At 41.5% G+C, this 14820-nt stretch overlaps 1 protein-coding gene across 3 annotated transcripts in view; it reads right to left on the bottom strand.

Annotated features, from left to right (window-relative positions):
• UMODL1 (uromodulin like 1) overlaps positions 1–14820 on the bottom strand; it is a 171345-nt gene that overhangs the window by 35997 nt on the left and 120528 nt on the right. For all 3 annotated transcript variants that reach the window (XM_033940476.1, XM_033940477.1, XM_033940478.1), the window contains 2 exons: positions 11038–11150; positions 1291–1504 (listed from right to left, as the gene is read on the bottom strand). In XM_033940476.1, coding sequence (XP_033796367.1) covers positions 1291–1504; positions 11038–11150 — 327 coding nt within the window. The remainder of the gene's footprint in view (positions 1–1290; positions 1505–11037; positions 11151–14820) is intronic.

Genomic DNA, 14820 nt, shown 5'->3' with positions numbered 1-14820 from the left:
CCTGCCTGCCTGCCCCAACTCTCCCACCCTTCCCTGCACTGCAAGCCCATGGTTTTAGCCTGAGGGCTGAAGCGGGTTAAAACCATGGGCTCCCAAAAGTTCCTCAATCGCCTATTTTTAAAAAATCTATGCTGGCCCTGAGGTCCAGCACTTTTCAGGTTCCCTCGCTGTGCTCAGTGTAAAAAAAATAGAAGAAGAACCCCTCCAAAAAAACTCAGACGGCTCGGAGGTCCCGCGCATGCTCAGACCATCTACATATGGTCTGAGCATGCGCGGGGATCGCTCTAGTGCAATCTGTGCCTGCAGATGGGGACGTTTCTCCGATCGCCCTCTTCTGCATGTTGGAGTTTGCTGAATTTGTCGGACCTCCCCAGATCGGGATCGGACAGGTTAGTGAATCTTGGCCAATGTAAGTTTGAGGAGTGATTTCTGAGGACTGTGTTGCGGTGGGATTTGCAGTTACATATATATTTTTGAAAATTCTAGCATGTATACATAAATTAATTCAGAAGATTTGTGTACCTCATCAGGTTTAAATACGGTATGGTTTTCTTGGGCTAATTTTCAACAGAGAAATAGCTCCACATTTTTTCTTTAAAAATCTGACAAGACCCACACAGAGAAATGTATGCATGAACTCTTACTTATGTGAGCACTTATAAAATTATCCCAAACATCTATTAAGAACATAAGAACATAAGAAGTTGCCTCCGCTGAGGCAGACCATAGGTCCATCCTGCCCAGTGGTCCGCTCCCGTGGCGGCCCATCAGGCCCATTGCCTGAGCAATGGTCTATACCTATCTATACCCCTCAATCCCTTTTTCTTCTAGGAATCTATCCAAACCTTCTTTGAAACCATTTAAGGTTTTCTTGTCTACAACAGCCTCTGGAAGCGCGTTCCATGTATCCACCACCCTCTGAGTGAAAAAGAACTTCCTAGCGTTTGTTCTAAACCTGTCCCCCTTCAATTTCTCCGAGTGCCCCCTTGTGCTCGTGGTGCCCCTTAATTTGAAAAATCTGTCCCTGTCTACTTAGCCTGACAAAGAGATCATGTCTATTCATGTCCTCTTGAAATGCTCATCTACCTGCAACAGAAAGAAGGGGGGAACACCTTGAGGTCAATGTTAATAGTACAAACAGTGGTGGACTAGATGATCTTGAGAAGTCAAATATCTGGAAATTTCAAATGTCATAACTGTGACTGTTCAGCAGATTAAGAGCTATTCAAATTAAATTGTTGTCTCAAAAAAAAAAAAAAAAAAAAGACAACACCATGACACTGTCCTTACCATGTATACTGAGGTCACTGCTGTTGATCAGAAAGCGTGATGTATTTCCTAAGGCACTGAAGAAAGCTGACGAGACATCCATCGAATTCAAAGACTTATCAATCAGCAAATGAAAATGAGCAACCACACTGCCAATAGTGAGGTTTGTGATTACCATCTTAATCTGTCCTGCATTGACAAGCCTTAGGATGTGTGGTGGTAAAGAATTATAAACCTGTGCAAGAAAAATGCAGTAAATCAGGACAAGATTTTAAAAATATACTTATGGTCTCAGCATTCTGCTAGAGACACTATAATTTTCCACTCAATGCAATTCAGCCTTCAACAAACCCAGCAGCACTCCAGCAGGAGCATAAATCTTGAGAATCTCCAGGTTAAGTCTGAAAACTCTCAGAGGAAATAAAGGCCCTCTTTTATTAAGCTGTGATAGAAGTTTCTACTTCGGCCTAGAGCGCTAAGTGCTCCAACACTCATAAGAATTCTATGAGCATCGGAGCATTTAACATTGGTTGAAAACACTACCGCAGCTTAGTAAAGGGGAGGAAAGTGGGTGAGACATACAACAGGCTGTGCCAAAAAGGGTTTCAGACTAAGAACCCAATGTATGATGCAAATTTTATTATAGACACAAAACTTCAGAACACAGACTCCCTTAGTAGCCACAAGGACAACCAGAAATCGCAATCTCTTTGCCTATCCAAAGATCACTGATTGCAAATACAGGTCCTTTCTGGACAGAACCTTTAAGTTTCAAGCTGGCAGACAGCAAATCTGGCTAGGCAATTTCATTGATAGAGCCAGGTCGACCTACGGCGCTTTTCGGCAAGAAATTAAGACAGCTCTGTTCAATAGATTTATTTCCTAGTCAGATAACTCCCCCCCTTTAAAAACTATTACTCAACATGTTGATACTGCGTATTCTCACTAATTGTATTCTGTATTCACTAACTGTTCAGTGACATCTTCCCTATTTGTACTCTGTAATTCGCTGATTGTACAGCTCTCTTCACTGTGAACCGCCTAGAAGTTGCAAGATTATGGCGGTATAGAAAAAATAAAGTTATTATTATTATTTCCATTGATCTGGGAAATGTATTATAATCCTGCCATGAAATTAACTAAGAACAGTGAGTTGTCAGAAAGTATCGTATAGCAGTGTATGAAACAGTTCAATGCAGTCAGGCACAAATTCTGTTAACGGCACCTCTAGAAACAGTGCTAGCAGCGTGTCAATCATGTGTAGGCACTGTTAAGAGAATTGTGGCTTACATCTAACATAGGCACCGGTAATGTAGGCCAGGGCTTTGCAGGCCTACATTACCGGCACAGCCAATTACCATGCCAATTAACACCAATTAAAATGACTAAGTCAGATGGCGGTAGGGTGCCTAACACTGTCTAACTTACGGCGCTGCTTAGAGAATTTGGCTCTCAGTGTCTAAATGCAAAGTAGCCTTCACAATATCTTATAATATCACGAGCTTAACTGCTTGATAAAGTTTAATTTTCTTAAGATGTACTTCCTGAGATTAACATTGTCTACTGGGTAAACATAGCCTAAGGGGGGGAGGGGGGACAGGTTATAATATACAATCCCTAACAGGTCGATATTCAAAATGATTTAAGCAGCCAGAAATCACTTGTTTGGGGCTAGCTGCTAATTTTCAATGGTATGTAACCAGTTATTGCTGCTGTTCCAGGAGCAGAATCAACACTTGACTGGTTAAGTACCGATATTCAACACTTAACATAAGAACATAAGAATAGCCTTACTGGGTCAGACCAATGGTCCATCAAGCTCAGTAGCCCGTTCTCACGGTGGCTAATCCAGGTCACTTGTACCTGGCCAAAACCCAAGGTGTAGCAATACTCCATGCTACCGTTAACAGGGCAAGCAGTGGCTTCCCCCCCCCCCTGTCTTCCTCAATAATAGACTATGGACTTTTCCTCCAGGAACTTGCCCAAACCTTTCTTAAAACCAGCTACACTATCCGCTCTTACCACATCCTCTGGCAACGCGTTCCAGAGCTTAACTATTCTCTGAGTGAAAAGAAAATTTCCTCCTATTGGTTTTAAAAGTATTTCCCTGTAACTTCGAGTGTCCCCCTAGTCTTTGTACTTTTTGACGGAGTGAAAAATCGATCCACTTGTACCCATTCTAGTCCACTCAGGATTTTGTAGACTTCAATCATATCTCCCTTCAGCCGTCTCTTTTCCAAGCTGAAGAGCCCTAACCATTTTAGTCTTTCCTCATACGAGAGGAGTTCCATCCCCTTTACCATCTTGGTCCCTCTTCTTTGGACCTTTTCTAGTGCCACTATATCTTTCTTGAGATAAGGAGACTAGAATTGAACACAATACTCCAATGAGCCAGGATTACTACATAAATGAGACTGCATAAAACACAGTCCTATCTATATGTGGCAATCTATATAGTCAGTTAGTTCTAAATAGCAACTGGCTATGTGTTAATTAGCACCGCATAAACTGGATATTGAATGTCGAAGCCTGGACATGGCCCGGTAGTGAATAATCCAGGAACAATGTCGGCAGTGGTCAGTAATATGCTCACTGCTGTCATCTGAATATTTACCAAAATAAGAATAACACTGTGGAATCGATGATGTTGATGTAAAAGTTATTTATTGTGACAAACTATATCCAACAGATATTAAAAACTTATCTAGTCGATGACCAATAAAACAAGGAAAGGTAGGCATAATATGATGCGGACCTGACACAGTCTGTGTTTTCTCGTTGCATTCTTCATTATGCAAGTGGTACTATTCAGGCTTGCGCTTCTATTATAATATAAACACAGCACTGGTATGTGGTTATAACCACTTATTTGGATTTAATTCATGCTTAATCAGTATGTTGTTCTTCCTCCTGGACTCCCGTGGAAAGCAATAATTGCTGCAACACGGACTGTGTCGGGTCTATATCATATTATGCCTGTGCTTAGATTGGATTTATTACATTTGACATAGATAGGTATTACACAGTTTACAATGCTAAAAAGAGGCATTGAGCTACTCCCTCTGTCCCGAACGGCTCACAATCTAATTAAGCATACAAGAAAAGACATCACAAACATTACAGAAATATATAATAAGAGGTAGGAAGAGAAAGTACCCCATGGAAAGTAAAGAATATTGAAGGCAAAAGAAAAAAAACCCTCAAGATCCAAGAAAATTTGTACTATAGTTATATTATAAGGCAAGCTAACAATCTAAATTTATAAATTGCTCAACAGGAAAATTGCTCAACAGGAAAAGGAGAAAGATTAAAAATGAAACTGAAGTACTGTAAACTCAGGGCTGCCCAAGTCCAGTCCTCGAGATCTACTGGCAGGCCAGGTTTTCAGGATTTCCGCAATGAATATGCATGTGAGAGATTTGCCTGCACTGCCTTCTTGGTATGCAAATCTCTCTCATGCATATTCATTGCGGAAATCCTGAAAACCTGGCTTGCCAGTAGATCTTGAGGACCAGACTTGGGCAGCCCTGCTCTAGACTAGATGTCTGCACGGGAACGAGGATCGCGGGAATCCCCTCCTAACCCACAGGACTCCCACGGGGACCCCCCTCTGGCCCATGGGACTCCCACAGGGACCCCCCTCTAGCCAATGGGACTCCCACGGGGATGGAAGGCTTTGGAAGCAGGGTTCGTCCATATAATATAATGGACATGTCAGCCTTAGTAAAAGAGGGGGTTTATAAGTTAATTACCTGAACAGAAAACAAAAAAAGGGTTCCACCAAAGAGATTCCACAAGGAAAACAGCAGCACAAACACAAAAGAAACTGTGGAATTGATGATCCTGTCAGAAGTAATTGCTGCCTTTTATGGGGACGGGCGGGGATGGAGGTAATTCCTTGCAGGGATGGGTGGGAACGGAGAGGATCCTGGTGGGGATGGGTGGGATTTCTGTCCCCGTGCAACTCTCTACTCTAGACAGTTTCATTCTGGCCCAATAGAGAGAACAAATGCTTCAATTTATCATCCAAGAAAGGCTAGCGTCAGATACAATATTTAGCTAGAGTCATTCGTTAATGGACTTTGGATGAATCCATAGTGAAGATGAAAGAGAATAGGTTTCAATAGTTTCCGGAAGGAGGAGTAAGATATTCCCTCACAGAAGTCATGAAGTATGGAATTCCAAGGCAGGGACTGTTTCCTTGTTTAATTGGTTTCATGGTCCCTGCATGAATTGGATAAGTTTTAAACATCTTTTGGATTTAGTTTGTTGCAATAAATAACTTTTATATCAAGAACATCAAGTCCACACAGTGGCGTAGCAAGGGCGAGAGGCACCAGGGGCGGTGACGCTCCTCCCCCACCCTTGTCTCCACCCCCTCCTTCCCTGATCCCCCCTCCCACGCGCATGCCCCCCTTCCCTTCCCCCATTCCGCCAGTTGTTCACTGCCATGAGCAACAAGAACTTCAACGTGCTCCTCATGGCCTCTCCCTATGACGTCCCTAGGCACGGCACCCAAAGGTGATGTCAGCGAGAGAGACGAGGAGGTCGCGAGGAGCACGTTAAAGTTGTTGCTCACGGCGGTGAACAGCTAGAGGTACAGGGGAAGGGAAGGGGGTGCACACATGGTGAGGGGAGGAGTGGGAAGAGGTGGGGGACAGAGAGGAGGAGGGGTACCAGCGCCCCCCACCAACATTCCCTACTATGCTGCTGATTCCACAGTGCTATTCTTGTTTTGGTTTTCACTTTTTGCACTGTGGAACTTGTTGGGGTTCTTGTTGTAGCTAAATATGTACCCCAAGTTGCTCTCACCTCACTAGCCCCCTCTTTTATGAATGCATAGTGCGAGTTTTAGCGCCGGCAGTGGAGGTAACTGCTCCGACGCTCATAGAATTCCTATGAGCACTGGAGTAGTTACCACCTCTGCCAGCGCTAAAACCCGTGCTATGTGTTCATAAAATAGAGGGTAAACTTCAGTTGAGGTGGATGAATATAAAGTAAAACTCCATTCCATTCTACCCAAAATATGTTCCCATGAATGACTATATACAGACTGAGTAAAAATAGGAAAAGAGTTTCCAGGCAAATAGGTTTTATGTGCATATGTGGTCATACAGTTTCACGAAAGTCCTTTTCTGAGTTTAAAACATGTTAGTCACCATAAAATACAGGGTATAATTCAACCACGGGAGGAAAAATATAACACATGCAAACTAGTGATAACTCACGGTAATATTGATTTAGATGTTTTAATAAAGTCCAGTGAATAAATTCAAAATTACACTCAGAGGAGATGAGAATTTAACAAAATTTTCAGTGTGCAACAACAAACTGAATGAGTTTGAGACACAGTTAAGAAAGTTACTCTAACTGTGTCTCAAACTCATTCAGTCATTGCACACTGAAGTGTATATAATCATGAGAAACAAACTTTGCTCAAACTTATCTTGCAGTTAGTTCCGGGTCCTGACACAGACTATGTTTTGAAAAACCGCTGCTTCAGGGAACTCTACACAATAGTTCTTCATAAATGGCATATCATGAACAATCTCTGTTCCACAGTATTTCAAATAATGTCTGTTGCTCAATGTTTCAAGCTTCTTCATTACTTATTATTGCATTCGAAACTAAAAAATTTCCAGTGTGCAACAACATAGGGTAACACAGGGGTGTCCAATGTCGGTCCTCGAGGGCCGCAATCTAGTCGGGTTTTCAGGATTTCCCCAATGAATATGCATGAGATCTATTAGCATACAATGAAAGCAGTGCATGCAAATAGACCTCATGTATATTCATTGGGGAAATCCTGAAAATCCGACTGGACTGCGGCCCTCGAGGACCGACATTGGACACCCCTGGGGTAACATCACAACTTTCCAGCAAATAAAAGAAAATTCTGTACAGTCTTTCCCCACCAGAACAAGTCACCATAAAAAGCTTACAAAATAATCAAATCATTGTCATCAAACCTGCAGATAAATGAGACTCTGTAGTAATTATGGACACACAAAATTACATTGGAGAAGGACACAGACAATACATACTACAACAAACTGGCTGAAGACCCCACAAAATATTATACTAACCAGCTATTAAAAAATACTCATCAAAACACGTCCAAAGCAAGTACAGACACATTTAAAGAAACTCATACCTAACCATCCTGTTGTGGGCACATTCTACATGCTGCTAAAAATCCATGAACCTGGCAATCCTGGCAGACAAGTTTCAAGTTTCAAGTTTATTTTTGACTTGTTGGATCGCTTAATTTAATTTGCTAAGCGATTTACAGATAAAAATATATATAACAGATTAATTAAAATTAGATACATTATCATAAAAACTAATAAATAAAAACATACAGACTAACGGACACATAAGGAGAGAATGGGTAGAACTACAATTGTATATATTAAAAGAACATTAATGGTAAAAAACAACAGGTATGGGGAATATCAGAGAAATAAAAAAGTGGAAAGAAAAAGAATCAATAAAATTAAATTCATACATTAAATGCGTCTTTAAAAAGGAAACTTTTTAAACTACTTTTAAAACTGTTTCAAATCATTTTCTACTCTGAGATATTGGGGCAAACTATTCCATAATTGAGGGGCTATAACAGAAAAAATGTCAGTGCGACGAGTTCCAATAATTTTTAATGATGGAACTGTTAGTGGATCTTAAAGAGCGTGAAGTACTATATGGAATGAGTAATCTGTTGATGAATTGGGATTCGTTTGTAGTCAGTGTTTTAAAAACTAAAAGTAATATTTTAAAAGTAATCCGATGAGTAATAGGAAGCCAGTGTGATTCAATCAAGAGTGGTGTGACATGGTCAAATTTTTTGCAATTGTGTATTAGTTTTATTGCTGTATTTTGAACTATCTGAAGACGTTTTTTCTCTTTCTGGGTGATATTTATTAATAAAGTGTTACAGTAATCCAATTTTGAAATAATTAATGAGTGAATAAGTATGTTTAATGATTTTGGCTCTAAAAATTTAGCAGTTGATCGGATCATGCGCAATTTAAAGAAACATACATGTTCTGACAGTATTAGTAATATGTTCGTGGAAAGATAACCTATCATCAATTTTGACTCCTAATATTTTTAGGGAACTTACTAGGTTTAGTTGTACATTATCTAAAGTAAACGGAGCATTTAAATTTATATCTTTTTTCCAAGGGAAAAATAGTGCTTTGGATTTTTGGATGTTTAGGGCTAACATGTTTGAGTTTAGCCAATGTTTGATTTCTCCTAGTTTTCTATTTATTTCAGTTATTTCATTTTTATTATCTGGATTCAATGGATGAAGCAGTTGAACATCGTCGGCATAGGTGAAAGTAGTAAAGCCTATTGATTGACACATACAGAGCAATGGAGAAAGAAAAATATTAAATAAAAGTGGTGACAATATTGATCCTTGGGGAATACCATAGCTAGTGGTATAAGGTTTTGAAACTGTATTTTTAAAGGTGACTGTAGAAGAACAATCAGAAAGAAAAGAATGAAACCATTCAAGGACCAATCATATCTGGTACTGGCACACTCAAAGGAAGAAATATCTGAATTTATAGAAGAGATTCTTAAACCCGTGGAGGGGAATAATCGAAAGGGACGTCTAAGTCCATTTGTGTCTAAGTCGCAAGTCGTCCAAACTAAAAAACAGTCTAGGACACATTTTCGAAAAATACGTCCAAAAATTTTTTTGTTTTGAAAATCGACTAATTATACGTCCTGCCGATCTGATCGTCCAAGCCGCTAAATCGTCCATCTTTATACCACATTTCCATCCAACTTTTCGTCCAAGTCAAAAACAACTAGAACAAGCCCTGGTGGACATGGGAGGGGTCTGCAAAGTGATGGACTGAATACCCAGACATGCCCCCTAAATAGTGGGGTACCTTACAGGGCACTGCTGTGAACTTTACAAAAAAGGTGCCATGTCTTCTCCTCACTACAGCTCCCTTATAAGTCATGGTGAGCCCCCCCAAACCACCTCCAGAATCCCCTAGACCCACTTATCTACCACCCCAATAGCCCTTATGGCTGCAGGAGCCACTTATATGCCAGTAAAAAAGGGTTTTAGGGGTGTGCACATGTTTCATTATCAATGCAGTGATTACAGGGCTTATGGGCATGGGTCCTCTTCTCCATGAGTCCCTAACCCACCCCCAAGATAGCTTAAGACGACTGGGCTTTCTTATGCCAGGCTGCCAGGTGATGATAGTCTGGAGGCTGAATTTTAAAGGTGTGATTACGATTTTTATGGGGTGGGGGAGTCAGTGATCACTGGGGTAGTGTGTGGGGGTCTGTATTATGTGTTTGCAGTGCTTATATGGTGACTTTAGGTGAATTTATGTGACTTAGACCATGTTTTATATGGTTTAAGTCACAACGTCCAAGTTCCGTCGATCCTGGGCTGTATAATTTTCGGTTATACATGCTGTACAATTAAGTCCCGCCCCACTCCCACCCTCAACACTCCTCCCGAAATGCCCTGTTTAGCTCTGGCCGTTGAACGGCACTATGAAAGCCTAGGTCGTTTAGAAATACATCCACTTGGACGTTTTTGGGAAATGTTCGTCCAAGTGCCAACTTAGGCCGGTTTTTGGACGTCTTTCTCTTTTGATTATGAGCCCTTTAGTGCAGAAGACAAACAGCTTCATATAAGACACCTGAACAAATTAAATAAAATCAAGCAGCTACCACCCGGCACACTATACAGCAACATCCCCCATGCAGATGACATTGCTGCATGTGAAAAATTCCTAAAAACTTCTACCCTGGACCACTAACGCTCACCAGAGGCTATTACAGAATTAATCAAATTCATTCTAACTCATAACTATTTCTGCTTTAATAATTATATCTGTCTGCAAATCATGGGCACCAGGATGGCCCCACAATATGCAAACCTCTTAAAAGAGATATTTCTAAATAGTTATCAGACAAAAACCCCTGAAATACCACTGGGTATATTGATGGTATTTTTATAATTTGGACCGAGGGAGAAGAGACAAACAATTTTACAATTCTTTCAATACACACCATCCTACAATCAAATTCAAAATTGACTATTCTCCAGAAAATGTTGATTTTCAAGGTACCATAGTCTCTATAAAAAATGGTTACATAAAAATATCTATATACAAGAAACCTATAGACAGATGCAGCTACCTCCACAATTCCAGTTTTCACCCTTCACTTATTAAAAAAAAATCCATTATATACAGCCAGGCCACATAATACCATCATTATCTGCTCTGACCCAAGAGACAGAGATAATCACCTAAAGACCCTGACTGAATCCTTCACTCAAAAAGGATACAACCCTTAAATAGTCTCCAAGAATATCGCCTTATCTCTTAAAATACCCAGAGAAAACTTGTTGCACTACAAGGACAAGAAAACCATAGAAAGGACCCCATTGGTAGCGACAAACAATCCAGAGCTGGAAAAACCAAGAAAGAAGAAGGAATTTCTTGAGATCAACTGAACTGTGAGTTTATTTATTTCTATAAGTTTATATTAAAGAATTTGACTTAAGGAATACAGAGTCCAGTCTGATAATATTACAAGGCTACTGGTTCAATTAGTTTATTAGTCTGGGATCCTCTGGGACAAGCCAGCCACAATCAGGCTAGAACCAGGACTGAATCAATCTGACCAGAAAAAATGGAACATTTTACAATCCACTCCTCCCCCCAAACAGGATATCTAGTTCTTTAATTCTTACTTTAGATTAAAGTTATATCATCCACTTACATCAGCTATATAAAGTTGAGTAAAATTCTGGTACTCCTCGGTGCTTGAATTACTGAAGCCGGGAGTATAGTTGGCATTTATAATTCTTGCTCTTCCCTCAAGGATCTGTACAGCTGCAAACAAAAAATATGTATGAAAGGATAATCAGATAAGTTGATGATTGCTATATGAACATAACATAGCATCTAAAAAATTATTTATATACCACAGTACTTTAGGAGTTCTATGCGGTTTACAAAAGAAAATTGAACCAGTGACAATAAAAACAAATGACCTAGAAATTATGTTCTTATGCTTATGTTCAATAATTTCCTGAACTGCTGGTAAGAAACAGAGCTAACTAACAGATTTACAAACTCTTTATCACAAGAAGCTGCCTGAAAAGATAGGAGTCGTTGAAAATAGCTCTTGTATAAACAACCCTTTACCAATGGACAAGCAAACAAATTACAATTACGTCCTGGGCGTTTTGAATTAATGAATAAAAAAATGATCCACAAGATAATCAACCTGCCCGATCGTGACCGATATGTGTCTGATCCAGGCAGGTCCGATAGATTCAGAAAGCAGTAATATTCTAATGGGGGCGATTGGAGAAATGTCCCCATCCGCCGACACGGATCGCTAGTATGTGATCTTGATGCATGCGCAGACCATCTGTTTTCCCTGTAGATGGTCTGCGCATGCATTTCTTTTCATTTATGCTGCATTTTGCAGGGGGTATTTGAGGGGGGGGGCCCTACTCTTCTGTCTCTTCAACTACTTGTCTAGAAGGGCGATCCCAAGCGGCGGCAGCCTCAGCTAAAACTCCCCATTTTCAAACCCTGTAGATCAAAAAGTTTGCAACAGTTTGGGGATGAGCGCCAGGCGCTCTCCATGCACAAGGAAGCTCAGCTAAAACTCACAGATCCGGACTCTCCTGCTCTCTGCCACCTTCCCTGAAGTGTGAGCCCGTGTGTTTAAAGATAGGGCTCGCACTGCAGGGAAGGAGGCAGAGAGCCGGAGAGTCGGGGCAGCAGAGATCAGTCTGGGTGGCAGAGATTAGGGGGAGTTTGGGGCGGTAAGGCTGAAAGGCAGGAGAAGGGCAGAGAGCAGGGCGGCTCTGGAGCTGGAGAGTGGGAAAGGACATTTGTGACTGGTTCCCAGCAGTCTCTTCTTCAGTTGATCGGCCAGCCCAGTTGGTTCGCAAAATTTGTGTTGGGAATCACATCCCTGCCTACTTTGCATGCCGTTCCCCTCATTTGCATGTGCGGATCGGAATCGGATCAGCAGAGAGGTAAGTGAATTGAGCCGGAGTAAAATCGGGTCGCAAAGGGGTCGCAAACAGATCTGTACACTATTGGTTTGCTTTGAGAATCTAGCCCTAAGATTTTATAGCATATAAAACCAAACTTAAATCTGACTCTGGCCTTGACTGGTAACTAATGTAGTCTTTGGTAATAAGGTGTGACATGATCTGATTTTTTTGAGATTACAGATTAATCGGACTTGTCGTGTTTTGTATTATGCGGAGTCTATGAAGATTTTTCTGATAACCCGCTAAGTAAGCTATATTACAGTAATCCAAAATACTTAGAATTAATGACTATACACACAGTCTAAAAAGGGGCAGTTTCAGAAAACTACTTAAGACACAGTTATTTGTACATGCCGTTTTTTAGATAATGATCCTTTATGACTATTGTTGGCTGAAGAACTTGTTATGATTAGAACATAAGAATTGCCGCTGCTGGGTCAGACCAGTGGTCCATCCTGCCCAGCAGTCCGCTCACGCGGTGGCCCTCAGGTCAAAGACCAGTGCTCTAAATGAGTCCAGCCTCACCTGCGTACATTCCAGTTTAGCAGGAACTTGTCCAACTTTGTTTTGAAACCCTGAAGTGTGTTTTCCCCTATAACAGATTCCGGAAGTTTTCCACCACTCTCTGGGTGAAGAAGAATTTCCTTATGTTTGTACGGAATCTATCCCCTTTCAACTTTAGAGAGTGCCCTCTCATTCTCCCTACCTTGGAAAGGGTAAACAGTCTGTCTTTATCTACTAAGTCTATTCCCTTCAGTATTTTGAACGTTTCGATCAAGTCCCCTCTCAGGGAGAAGAGGCCCAGTTTCTTCAATCTCTCACTGTACGGCAACTCCTCCAGCCCCTTAACCATTTTAGTTGTTCTTCTCTGGACCCTTTCGAGTAGTACCGTGTCCTTCTTCGTGTGCGGTGACCAGTGGCCAGGTGAGGGCGCACCATGGCCCGGTACAGTGACATGATAACCCTCTCTGATCTGTTTGTGATCCCCTTTTTAATCATTCCTAGCATTCTGTTTGCCTTTTTGCCACCACCACACATTGCATTGACGGCTTCATCGACATGTCGATCAGAACTCCAAAGTCTCTTTCCTGGGAGGTTTCTCCAAGTACAGCCCCGGACATCCTGTATTCGTGCATGAGATTTTTGTTACTGACATGCATCACCTTACACTTATCTACGTTGAACCTCATTTGCCATGTCGCAGCCCATTTCTTAAGCATGTTTATGTCACATTGCAGATCTTCACAATCCTCCTGCGTATTCACAACTTTGAATAGCTTAGTATCGTCCGCAAATTTAATCACCTCGCTCGTCGTACCAATTTCCAGATTGTTTATAAAGATGTTGAAGAGCACGGGTCCAAGAACCGAGCCCTGTGGCACCCCACTGGTGATGCTCTTCCAGTCCGAGTATTGTCCATTTATCCCCACTCTCTGTTTCCTATGCTCCAGCCAGTTTTTGATCCATATGAGTATTTCACCCTCAATTCCATGACTCGCAATCTTCCGAAGTAGTCATTCATGTGGAACCTTGTCGAAAGCCTTCTGAAAATCCAGATAAACAATGTCGACTGGATCGCTCTTGTCTATCCTCCTGTTTACCCCCTCGAAGAAGTGCAGTAAGTTCGTCAGACAAGATCTGCCTTTGATGAAGCTATGCTGGCTGGTCCTCATCAGACCGTGTCCGTCAAGGTGATCAATGATGCGTCCTTTATCAGTGCCTCTACCATCTTTCCCGGTACTGAGGTCAGACTCACCAGTCTGTAGTTTCCCGGATCTCCCCTCGGACCCTTTTTGAAGATCGGCGTAACATTTGCCACTTTCCAGTCTTTCGGAATCTTCCCCGATTTGATCGACAGGTTGGCTATTAGTTGAAGCAATTCAGCTATAGTCCCTTTCAGTTCCTTGATGACCCTCAGATGGATGCCATCCGGTCCCGGGGATTTATCGCTCTTTAGTCTATCAATCTGTCTGTATACCTCTTCTAGACTGACCGTCAGCCCTGTCAGTTTCCCGTCTTCATTTCCAGCATAGAGCCTGAGGGGTTCCAATATGTTGCGTATATCCTCTTTGGTAAATACATCCGCAAAAAATGTGTTCAGTTTTTCAGCGATTTCTTTATATTCCTTTAGTACTCCCTTTATTCCATGGTCATCCAACGGCCCCACTGCTTCCTTTGCGGGTCATTTTCCCTTAATGTATCGAAAGAACGGCTTGAAGTTTTTCGCCTCCTTGGCTATTTTTTCCTCGTAGTCTCTTTTGACTCCTTTTATCGCCTTATGCGTTAATGTTGTTTATGCTTATTTCAGTTTTCGTCCGTTTTTGACCTTTTCCATTCCTTAAACAAAGTTTTCTTGTCTCTGATCGCTTCCTTCACCTCTACAGTGAGCCATGCCAGTTCTTTGCTCTTTTTCCTCTTGGATCCTTTGTTGATACGTGGTATATGAAGATCTTGCGCCTCGGTGACTGTGTCCTTAAAAAGGGACC

Source organism: Geotrypetes seraphini, chromosome 4 (assembly GCF_902459505.1).
Source record: "Geotrypetes seraphini chromosome 4, aGeoSer1.1, whole genome shotgun sequence".
Lineage (NCBI taxonomy): Eukaryota > Metazoa > Chordata > Amphibia > Gymnophiona > Dermophiidae > Geotrypetes > Geotrypetes seraphini.
Note: the sequence above shows the minus strand (reverse complement) of the source record. Positions and strands in the feature narration are given on the sequence as shown.